Source organism: Rhinichthys klamathensis, unplaced genomic scaffold, assembly GCF_029890125.1.
Source record: "Rhinichthys klamathensis goyatoka isolate OS25496 unplaced genomic scaffold, OSU_Roscu_1.1 h1tg000254l_1, whole genome shotgun sequence".
Taxonomy (NCBI): domain Eukaryota; kingdom Metazoa; phylum Chordata; class Actinopteri; order Cypriniformes; family Leuciscidae; genus Rhinichthys; species Rhinichthys klamathensis.
In genome coordinates, this window is record NW_026606776.1 from 1,546,705 (window position 1) to 1,559,323 (window position 12,619).

Consider the following 12,619-nt stretch of genomic DNA (forward strand, 5'->3'; position numbering starts at 1 on the left):
TTCTACTTAACGTTTTTCTAAATGTTATGCTTGAAATATATATGGTAATGAAAACAAATGCAAAATAGAAGTATTTTAACAAGTCTTCTCAAACTTTACTTCAGCCTATGTAAGTTATTCACAACACCCATTAAAAAAAAACAGCATAAAAATGTACTTTACACGCATAATTACTTAAATTACTTCTAATAATGCAAAAATCATACAGTTTTTCTCAATTGCTAAAACACTAAAACCCATTGGCTGAACACAGTTCTCAGTTGCCTGAACTCATTTAGCTAATTGTGCAGTCTGTTGTCAATACCTTAAACTATTTCACATGGCAAAACACAATTTGCAGATCTTACTTAGACTTTTCAGCAAAACGCTAAACACATTCTCATTCTCAAAACATATTCTGCACTGTAATGCACACGTCATCCATACTGGTAAACACAAGTGGCAATGATCAAATACAAATAGAGAACAAATGTCATTGATTGAACACAACCACTCAAAATTGATTTAACCTGTTTCAAATGATGCCCAAAGACAAGAAGAAGCACACTGATCACGTTTACTCCTTTGATTTTTGTCCCTTTTAGTATTGTATACTGTAGTACAGTGCATTGTAGGCTGTATACTGTACAATTAACAAATTATATGGCCCCGAACATCGTTACTGTTACAGTACCATTTGTTACAGTACTGAATGCTCAATAGATTTTACTGGTTGCACTTGCAGGTTCATATCAACAAAGAACAAGAATTACAGTATCAAACAATAGAACTGACAAAGGAGAAGTTTGTGAGATGCAGGGCACTGTACTGTAAAAATAGGGGTACAAGGAGGAAGAACAAATAAAATTGCAAAGAGCAAAGCAGAGTAGTAATTTCTGATCAATTTTGCGCTACTATGATGTTTTCATTCATCAAAAGACAATGACGGACAAATATGAAATTTGTTTTAAGATTAAAAATGTACTTCTCCCTGAAATTTTGATGGTACAGTAATGTGTCACGGGTAAGTCTACAAACAGAATAGCCGTCCGTAGATATCTTTCGAGAACTGTATGTTTTGAACAATGTGTTTCCTATTTTTTGGTGTATTGTTTACTGACTCCTTGATAGTGTATATCATTTTGATCACTTTGTCTATGATTTGAGAGCAGTGTTTGATTTTGAACACAAGTAAAACTGTTTTGAGGCGAAAGTTTCATTTTGCAAGAAGAGTCAGAGGTTTTGTAAATAGTGCTTGAAGATGAGGTTTTGTGTTTAATGTTTTCAGAAAAAGGAGCAAGGATTCAGACATTGTGTTTTAGCAATTGAGAAAAACTGTAATATCTTTTGCAGGTCAGATGGAGTTTATAGAATATTAGCCTCAATGCAGGAAAGCTGGAGTGCAGGAAGGCTGGTGGAGGGTGTCAGTGGTGAAGGAATGCAGAGATTTGTCTGTACCTGCAACCCTGCAGTGATTTCCTCTATTTAAAGAGCCGTACTGTGGAGGTGGAGAGAGAGAGAGAGAGAGAGAGAGAGAGAGAGAGAGAGAGAGAGAGAGAGAGAGAGAGAGAGAGAGAGAGAGAGAGAGAGAGAGAGAGAGAGAGAGAGAGAGAGAGAGAGAGAGAGAGAGAGAGAGACTAAAGTGAACCTATACTGCTTTTGGCATGAGTCACCCATTGGATTTCATAAAATATAAAACACTGGTCAGGTGACAACTAAACTGGCCTGTAAACTACTGACAGATTATCTTCATGGGCGTTTTATAGATATTGCATTTTTCTCTGTGAGTCAATCAGGGGTTGCCAGATATGTGCATTGATTACTGTAAATGTTGTTGCTGTTATTGTCAACTAAGTAAACAGTCCTCCTTTATAGAAAAATCAAAAAGTCAAAGGTCATTTAGGGTCACAGAGAAGCTCAGACAACAAATAGATTCGTCCAAGTAATCTTATGCTAAATTGAAAGAACGTTTTATTTGACGGAATTAGGAGGCCCTGAGCACACCACCGATGAGCATAATGAGTCTGCAGGCCTCAGGTGGGCTGATTCTTCCTTATATGGTATGAGAGCGACGCAAACACAGTGAAAGAAAGGGCTGTAGTTTAGGCAGCAGAGGTTTTGGATTACCCCACTGGCCCACCCCCTCCTCTACCTTCCTTCTTCCTCCTCTTCATCTGAAATACTCAGTGGCATGAAAGATAAAGGGATCAATTTTCAAGAGAAGGCTTGTTGCTACATGACCTCACACCAGATAAGCAGACAGCAAATGAGATTTCTAAACTCTGCTCGAGTTTGAACATTGCTCGGCTGTGTTCTGCTTCATATAAAATGTGGCATCTGTAATCTTATCCATGGTATGAACACAACAAGCGTACGTAGGGTGTGTTACTTGAGATGATAATAAAGTGAAAAAGGTGGCTGGTCTAACCATGCTATTGTCTGCAGCTATTCTCAGCCTGATGCAGTTTACTGTCGTTTTTACTCCCAGAGGGAGAAAGAGAGCATACTGAGCAGATGACACGACACGACACAGCAGTGTCCTGCAATGTGACATGCTACTGTATACAAATACACTCACCGGCCACTTTATTAGGTACACCAGTTCAACTGCTTGTTAATGCAAATATCCAATAAGCCAATCATATGGCAGCAACTAAATGCATTTAGGCATGTACAGTAGCATCACAGTGTCTGGTTGTGTTTCCCTTGTTTATCACTAGAGGACCTCGTTCTCACGGTGTCCTTCACATTTGACTTCATTTCCCAGCATTCTGTCTGTCAGTCACTGTCACTCATCAGTTCATTGCACTCAGCTGTTCCCCGTAATCATTGTTCCAAGCTGTTCTTTGATAGTCTTGTTAGATATGTGTATATATTCCCTGTCTGTGTTAGTATGTGTACGGAGTCGTTGTTTTATGTCACCACACTTCCAGTCTCTGCCCGGTCTTGTTTTTGTCTTGTGCCTTGGATTGCCTTATTGGATTTTGACCCCTGCCTGGATAACTACAAGTTTGGTTTGCCCTTTAAATAAAACTACTGCTATTGGATTTCTGTCCCCTGTGTGTGTGTTTCGTGACAAGTAGACTTTAAACATGGCATGGTTGTTGGTGCCAGGCGGGCTGGTCTAATGGGATTTTCACACACGGCCATCTCTAGGGTTTACAGAATCCGAAAAAGAGAAACTATCCAGAGAGTGGCAGTTCTGTGGGATAAAATGCCTTGTTGAAGCCAAAGGTCAGAGGGGAATGGACAGACTGTTTGAGCTGATAGAAAGACATAATAAATCAATGGTTCAGGCTGCTGGTGGTGTAATGGTGTGTAAATATTTTCATGGCACACTTAGGACCCCTAAGTAATTGAGCATTGTTTAAATGCCACAGCCTTGTTGCTGACCATGTCCATCCCTTTCTGACCACAGTGTGCCCATCTTCTGATGGCTACTTCCAGCAGGATAACACACCATGTCACAAAGCTCAAATTATCTCAAACTGGTTTCTTGAACATGATAGTGAGTTCACTATACTCGTATAGTGAACTCACTGTCATGTTCAAGAAACCAGTTTGAGATCTGGTGACTGGGGAGGCCGTCACCAGATCTCAATCCAATAGAGCACCTTTGGGATGTGCTGGAACTGGAGATTCGCATCAGCCCACAAATCTGCAGCAACTCCGAGATACTGGTGTCAACATGGACCAAAATCTCTGAGGAATGTTTCCTGCACCTTGTTGAATATATGTCATGAAGAATTAAAGCAGTTCTGAAGGCAAAAGGGGGTCCAACCTGATACCAAGGTGTATATAATAAAGTAGTGTGTGTGTGTGTATAGCGTATATACACATATAAATTAATACTTTTAATTAGCAAGGAAGTGACAGTAAAAATGTATGTCTAATTTCTATTTCAAATCATTTTGAATCATTTACTCACCCTCATGTTGTTCCAAACCTGTATGAACCTCTTCCTTCTGCTGAACACAAAAGAAGATATTTTAAAAAATACTATGGAAGTCAATGGGGCCCATCAACTGTTTGGTTACCTACATTTGTGCTCTGCTCTCCTCTAGGTTCTTCATGGATGAAGTAATCAGTGTAGCTTGCAGCGCCCTCTGATGGTGAAGATAATCACTACACGACTGCTCTAATCAGCAGGACAAATGCTTAGGGAATTTTTTTAAGCCTTTCTTTCAAAGTCATTGTTCTATACGTGGTTAAATGACCCGGTGAGTGATACTTTAATTATTGAGTGATAATCAATAATGTGTTCATCAGTAGGTGATTGTGCTAAGTTGGGAAAAACCCCCAAAACAAAACACTTCTTAAAAGTGAAATGATTTCTGTAAATCCAGTGATCAAATGCTGTGTGGCTCTCTCAGTTTTCAGTGATCGGCTCATAGTCGTTGGTCTGTGTGTTCATTTAACCTGGAAGACCTTCTGAACATAGCTATATAAGCATGGATTTTTTAGAAAGGAGCATTTAGAAAGATGAAAAGGGAGAATCAATAAATTCTGAATAATTTATTGCCATTTTGTGAATAATATGTAATCAATCAAAAAGCAACTGTACGAGTATTTTAAAATGAAATATGAATAATGAAATTTTTGGAATCTGATTACGTAATCCGGATTACATGTATCAGTTACTACCAGGACTGCCAGGGGGCGATCTGTAATTAAAAGTTCAAGCCATTTACTTTTATTAAATGTTTAATTAACAGTCAGTTGATCTGTGTCGCAAGAATCATCTGTCTTCATATTGAACAATTTTCTTTCTTTCTTTCCTTTCCTTTTTTTTTTTTTTTTTTTACAAAATGAAAGGGTAGCTATACCTGAACAGTCACATTCAAGCACCATGTTACATACAGAGGTTTATCTCACTTTCTTCAGTGGACATACTATGTAGAAAAATGCTGGCTTACAAAATAGCCAATCACATCAATAGACAAAATGTCTGATAACAAGGTTAACAGAATATTTCCCTCTGTTCAGTTTCACAATGTCAGTTTTCACTCTCTCTCTCTCTCTCTCTCTCTCTCTCTCTCTCTCTCTCTCTCTCTCTCTCTCTCTCTCTCTCTCTCTCTCTCTCTCTCTCTCTCTCTCTCTCTCTCTCTCTCTCTCTCTCTCTCTCTCTCTCTCTCAAAAAAAATTCACTAATGTGTGTTTCACATAAGTCTCTTGAACATGTAATCAGTCAATTCTAAACTAAAGACTTTCAATGATAACAAAGCAATTTGTATGTAAAATGCCAAAAATGATGTGAAAAATACAGTTATTTACAAAAATGATATAATCTTATGGTGAGACAAGGACAGTCGGCAGATGTAGCCCATTAACCTTAGGATGAAACCTGAGGTAATTCCTTAGTCTCTGTGTTTTTGGTTCTGGATTATATCACTAAATTGACTTAACACGTCAATAATTCTAACAGGAAATTTCCAAGGGAAAAACATTCACATTTTATACAATATAAGATATGAAACATTTGCTACATCCTGTACATATTTGTCTCCTTTACATCCCATCTTACTGGTGCTGAAATATACTTAAATATGTTATAGTTTTGAAAACGGTCTCTGTACAACTATAGTTTGACTCATATGACCCTATTTCTGAATAATATTTTTTTTTTTCCATGGATACTTAACCGAAATACTTAGCCATAAAAATAGTGCTAATAATCTATTTATTATCTTTCAAATACATTTACTAGTAGATTGCTACATCCTACCAATCGATATTTCCAAAAATAGAATTGTTTGTTTCCACTTTTCACTCTTAAATATCAGTAAAAGCTGAATGTTTAAAACTTAAATTTCACAGTTGATATTCAGTTTCTGTATGGCTGTCAGATGAGAAAATCTTCTTAGAATGTACATAAAATGTTCATATGTCAACATCTGCCATTAATAATGGTAATAATCTGCAAAATTACAGGTGGACGGTTATTATCAGTTCAAACACTTTCCTTTAAAAAAACACTCAAGACAAGACAAGAGACGGAAACCAAAAGGATTTAGATAAACATGAAACGCTCTCATTAAAAAACGATATTCCCGATTGAAATGTGTGGATATTGCTGTGATATTGTCTCTGTCAGTAGAGGGGAGTTCAGGATCCTCTAGACCTGAGTGGAGTATGATCTCGTGAGAGAGGGTCTAGGGCGGGCGCAGGTGGAATATTCTGAAGGCATGTCTAGACTGCGCTGGACATGGAGCGACGTGAGTGGATCAGGACATCGGGAGGGGCGGGGGCCAGGTATGGCTGATGGTCATGTGATGCCTGTGTATAAAACCCCTGGAACCTGCTGAGCATAGAAAAACAAAGCGTTTCTGAAGAGTGTGAGAGCGAGAGAACAGGGTTAAGGTAACATTAAACCACTGAAGGATGCAATGCGTGCTTAGAATCTGCACAACACAAGGTGACTGGTATCTTTTGGAGCATCTAAGCATAGTACATGATGCCTTAAAATGCTGGAACAGAGCTAATGGGAACCCTCAGACACAATACAGCAAATTCCCCTCCATAACCAAAAAAAAAAAAAAAATCTGTATTTCCACATCCTGGATATCACTCAAAACTGTCATTTTGGTAACCCAGCCCTGGGTCAAAAATGGGACGAACCCAGCGTTAGATTATTGTGACCCATGCTGGGTTAGGATAAATGTCTGTTTATGAAATAAACATTGTTGAATATATATTAAATAGCTTACGTTAAAGTCACCATGAAATCAAAACTGACCAATTTTTGTCAAAGACTAGCCTACGTCCGGATGGGATTCAGAATGATGATCAAAACACAGATGCACTCTAAACAATGCTGGGTTGTTTTAACCCAAATTTGGGTCAAATATGGACAAACCCAAATGTTGGGTTAAAAACGTAATTTAAAAATTTGAACCCAACTTCAACTTTCATTTTCAACTGTAAATTTTTTAATTACATTTTTAACCCAACATTTGGGTTTGTCCATATTTGACCCAAGTTTGGGTTGAAACAACCTAGCATTTTTTAGAGTGTGGAGTCCATCAACACCCTCAAAGCTTCACAGTCATTTCCTCTTCATGCAACATTTCATTCGGTAACGTTAGACAGTTTTGAATGTATATGTTGTTTAATGTTTGATGATTGCGTTGTTTTACATGTGCGTAAGCGTTCTTCCACGACTTGTTTCTGCTTCTTCTTCATGTGTTTTGATCCAGAGATTCTGTACTAGATCCGTAACAGGGCCCGTTACCGTATAACAGTAAAAACATGGATAACATGAACATTCAGTCAGTGGCAGGGAAAGAGTTAAGTAGATTTGAAGTAAATATATTCACAAAGGACTATTCACAAAAATTCAAATACTTTAGAATTAACATCATATCTGTTTTCTTTATAAATCAATATTTTCAAACAGTTTATAAGACGGTAAAACTATTTGAAAAAAGTATTTAATGGGCAACTCAATCAAAATAGTAAACAAAACTTTAAGCCAAATTTGCTTAGAATACTTCATTATACTTGTATTAACTATATCTCGATCAAACGAGATATAGTCCAAATATACTTAGACCTATGGCTATATATTATACTTACACTTCTGTCAGTATAGTTCAAGTAGCCTATACTAAAGTGCAATTTTAAGTTGATGTGCTGGAAGCACGATTTATTGAGTTGTTTAATAAATACATTTGAAAAGTATTCTCACTCCCCTGACTTCTTTCCCCTTGATCCTTGAACCTTATTACAGTCGGTTTTACCGTATCAATTCCAGTGCGAGTCCTCATCCTTTGGAAGTGCATGCAAAGTGGATTCACAGTGCAGAAAACAGTGTCTTCTCAACATGTCGACAACATGTTGCTGTTCAGCTACAACTACAGTGTTTGAGGGTCAAATTAGACGTTGTTCGCGGGCAGCCAATGAAGACCATAAGCTGGCATTATGGAAATTTGTTACAAACCTACGTAGATATGTTATGGAACTGAGACCGGAATTGCTGACGACTCGTTTTGGCAGTTCAGAACCTATTCTGTCTTTTAGGAGACAATCGTCCACTTTGATCTTTAAAACTTTGCAGACGTTTTACACAGCTATTTCACACTGCATGAAAGGTAATATTCGAAAAAGCATAATAGGGGCACTTGAAGTTCCTTTCCAGCTTTATCAGTTACCCTCATCAGTCACCGGTCACTGTTCGAGTGAGAGAAAACAGTCTAACAAAACTGTTGCAGGCAGTTTCAAAGCTCACTCTCGGCTCCGATTAGTTTTCTTCTACTTTCCACACATATTCCTCTCATGAGCATGGATAGGCGAAGTTGACCTTGAACTGTTTGGACTTGCGTGATGTGCTCGTTCACGTTCGCATTCCAAAACCAGCACTGTTGGGTTACTGATTACGAATGATTATTAACCCAAATAGGGCCAAATCAACCCAGCTTCTTTACACAACAGTCTCAAACCAGTGTTGGATCCAATTATTCATGGCTATTTTAAAACCACAAGTGTGTGGATAGCAGACCTGATTCAGTAGAAAAATAGGCACATTATTATACAGTTCAGTTAGCAGTTCGAGTTCCCACACTTCCCCTCCCAATCCTGGTGTCCAATGCACCCACCCATCACCCCTTACCTGAAGGCCACTTAACTTTTCGAGTGGACTCTCTACGCAGGGCATGGCCACCATGGGCATGTTGAGCGAGGGCTCCAGGCGCTGAGGGTGCACAGGGGGCGGTAAGGGGGGCAGATAAGTCTGGGTCTGCTTGAAGTTATTGATCACACATGAGACCTAGAGGTGAACCGAGAGGGGAGGTTAATAATGGCAACAAAAATGCGCAAGGTATTTACTGTATGACAATGCAGGATTAAGGCTTTATGCCCAGAGCATGTTCAGCCTTGGCATGGTTGTGATTGTACTAAGAGGATGAAGGATGGAGTCTAAAGCCAGTGGATTAGCTACAGACTTGCTAAACATCTGAGTACTAGTATTAGCTGTTAAACAGGTCTGTGCTCAGAGTTATGACCCGTTTCACCCTCTGGCATGGCGTGAGACTTTAGATGTATTCCAATTCACACACTATTCATCCTAAATACCGGTAGTTTGCAAGGATGTGTGAAATTTAGATCTTAGTTCGTTGAAAATATTATTATTTCAGGGTGGATTTTCTGTCATTCTTTTTGAACTAATGTTGTTCATAAGCCCTTGTACAACCAAAGTGGTAATGTTCATGATGAATTTACAAATTATGCATATAACAACGGTGCCGTTTATGATGCAAATTCTAGCTATTCGTTAATGTTGTATACATGCAATGTAGTACAATGACTTACTATCTTTATGCATGCTCAAAATTATTACAGTAAGATAAGATTTAGGTAAGATTGTTTAATGTTTTTGACAGAAGTCTCTTACACTCACCAAGGCTGTATTTATTGGATCAAATCAGAGTAAAACAGTAATATTGTGAAATATTATCACAATTTAAAATAACTTTTCTATTTTAATACATTTTTAAAATGTAATTTATTCCTGTGATGGCGAAGCTACATTTTCAGCATCAGTCTTCAGTGTCACATGATCCTTCAGAATTCATTATAATATGCTGATTTGCTGCTCAAGAAACATTTCAATTATTATCAATGTTGAAAACAGTTGTGCTGCTTAATGTTCTTGTAGAAACTGCAAAAAAAATTCAAGATTCTTTGCTCAATAGAAAGAACAGTATTGATTTGAAATAGAAATCTTTTGTAACATAATAAATGTTACTGTCACTTTTGATCAATTAATGCATCCTTTAATGCATCTTTTAAAAATGTATCTTACTGACCCCAAACTTTTGAATGATAGTGCATACATTTTTGAATGGGGATGAATTCTTTAACTGAAGAATACATTGAGCAGTCTGGATGGTCTCCAGGGTTGTCAGATTCTCACCAGAAAAGCAGCGATAGCTCCTCCAGTGAGATATCCAGCGAGAACATCAGACCAGTGGTTGCGGTACTCGGCTACACGCACGATGCCCACCAGAACAGCCAATGACACGAGAGTCAGACAGAGAGTGGGTTTGGTCAGCCTTGTGCCTTTAGTCTTCCATATCAGAGTTACATACATCTGGAGAAAACACAAAAATACACATTGGTATGCATTGCATAAACACATATTTCACGACAATTCGCTCAGCTTTATACAATACAATGCAACATTATGCAACATACAACATTTGTTGTAGGGTGCTTCTCACAGCACCTTAAAAATACAGTATAGATTTATCCATACATATTACTCTTGTCTAATCATTTTCCAACTAAACTCTGCCCATTATATCCTTTTATTTGTGTTAGATGTGTTTTAACTTTTGACTAAACTCTGCCTGAAGGCCAACAGCAGCATCTCAGAGTCTTCTCTTCACTGTTGCAGGAGTTTATTGTGTGCTGCTCAAACTATGACTCTGATGTACTCCTCATCTTGATGTCTGGGCTGTTCACTTTTCTCTGGTTACATTGAGTAATAGACGTCATCCCTTAAAAGATCTACACACTGATGGGGCTAATAGGTTTCTGGAGAAACTTGTTTGTTTTGGCTCTTTTTAAACTCAAAATTTGACTTGAAACGTGAAAGTATACACCGACTTTCAAGAAATACAAGTGTACTCTTCAGTAAAGTGCAAAAGACACTGCACCACTGCCATCTCCACACTTCATTAAAGCTGCATAATCGTTCTCAAGTGTGCTAATAATAGGAAAAAGATATTGAGTACCAAATCAACACATGATGATTATTTCTTAAGGATTATATAACACAAAGTTTCCTTAGTTCACTGGATTAATGGCTGCTGAAAATGGGGCAATCACAGCATAGCATAATTCATTTTAAAATATCTAAAAATAGAAAACAGTTATTTTAAACAGTAATAATCATTTACAATATCACTGCTTTGTCCTGTATATTGATTAATTCAATGCTAAATTGGTTAATAGAATATGAATTTCTTTCAAAAACATAAAACTGTCTTAAAGGAGTAGTTCACTTTAAAAAAAACTTTTGCTGATAATTTACTCACCCCCATGTCATCCAAGATGTCCATGCCTTTCTTTCTTCAGTCGAAAAGAAATTAATGTATTTGATGAAAACATTCCAGGATTTTTCTCCATATAATGCACTTTGCTGGGCACCAAACGGTTCAAGGTCTAAATGACCGTTTCAGTGCAGCTTCAAAGGGCTTTATACGATACCAGACGATGAATAAGGGTCTTATCTAGCGAAACGATCGGTCATTTCAAAAATAAATAAAAAAGTTAAAGTTTTATAGGCACAAATGCTCGCCTTGCGAACTCTCCTGTTCGAACTCGTTTATTTTGATGAACGAATCTTTTTTCGAGTCATTGACTCGTTCATCAAAATGAACGAGTTCGAACAGGAGAGTTCGCAAGGCGAGCATTTGTGCCTATAAAACTTTAACTTTTTTATTTATTTTTGAAATGACAGATCGTTTCTCTAGATAAGACCCTTATTCATCGTCTGGTATCGTTTAAAGCCCTTTGAAGCTGAACTGAAACGATCATTTAGACCTTGAACCGTTTGGTGCCCAGCAAAGTGCATTATATGGAGAAAAATCCTGGAATGTTTTCATCAAATACATTAATTTCTATTCGACTGAAGAAAGAAAGACATGGACATCTTGGATGACATGGGGGTGAGTAAATTATCAGCAAAAGTTTTTAAAAAAATGAACTACTCCTTTAAGTAATGCTATTTTAATTTGGGTCTTGGCATCACAGCAAAACATTTAATTTGAAAATTATCTAAAAATATAAGACAGTTATTTTAAACATTACAGATTATATATTACATTTTAAAAAAATTGGATTAATTAAATGCTATATTGGTGAACAGAATTATGAATTTCTTTCAAAACCCCAAAATTCTTAAGAAATTATATTGTAAACAGGAGTTTGCCATCACAGCACAAAAATGCACAGCAAATTACACTCTCGTGTAATGGAAATCAGCACTACTGAAGGAAAGGCAAGGATGACAGTTATTTCTACATATGCTGTGTCATGTCTGATGTATACTCACCACCGTATAGACAGCGGAGTACATACTCAGTGCCGCGTCCTTCGAGGGGAATGATTTGCGGGCAGAGGTGATGAGGTACGGGTTCCCGGTGCAGGCTCTCCGCTCTGTGATGTACTGCAGCGCTGAATGGCAGCCCAGTGCGGTGTAGTTTGGCCGGCATGTAGACAGGAAGTGAGGTGTCTGGTTTCCTGTCACTACCTGCCCTGCATTGGCAAAGATGGTGGTGGTAAAGAGGCCAAAAGAATACACACCTGAGAACAAGAGAAAGATGCAAAAATTAACGTTTCATCAACCACTTGATAATTATAAGATGATTTTAATATGCTGGCCATTTAGAGTAGTTTGATATACACTATATATGATATACACAAATTTTGTAGGCAGTAAGAATTTTCTTTTTCAGTTTTCAGTAAGGATGCATTAAATTGATCACATTTAGACCTATAATGTTACAAAATATTTGTATTTCAAATAAATGCTGTTATCTTGAATGTTCTTCACCAAAGAATCCTGAACAAAATGTATCACTGTTTCCACAACAATATTAAGCAGCAAAACTATTTTCCACATTGATAATAATCAAAA

At 37.5% G+C, this 12,619-nt stretch overlaps 1 protein-coding gene across 2 annotated transcripts in view; it reads right to left on the reverse strand.

Moving 5' to 3' along the window:
- Positions 1-5,613: 5,613 nt before the first annotated feature.
- The window catches only part of plppr2b (phospholipid phosphatase related 2b), a 57,079-nt gene continuing 50,073 nt past the window's right edge, over positions 5,614-12,619 (reverse strand). Inside the window, exons 5-8 of one of the 2 annotated variants that reach the window (XM_056267009.1) lie at positions 12,035-12,285; positions 9,890-10,066; positions 8,604-8,743; positions 5,614-6,280 (exon numbers count right to left, since the gene is read on the reverse strand). In XM_056267009.1, the coding sequence (XP_056122984.1) occupies positions 6,169-6,280; positions 8,604-8,743; positions 9,890-10,066; positions 12,035-12,285 (680 nt within the window). In that variant the 3' untranslated portion in view covers positions 5,614-6,168. Of the gene's footprint in view, positions 6,281-8,587; positions 8,744-9,889; positions 10,067-12,034; positions 12,286-12,619 lie in introns of both variants that reach the window. The other variant, XM_056267010.1, reaches the window with a different exon arrangement.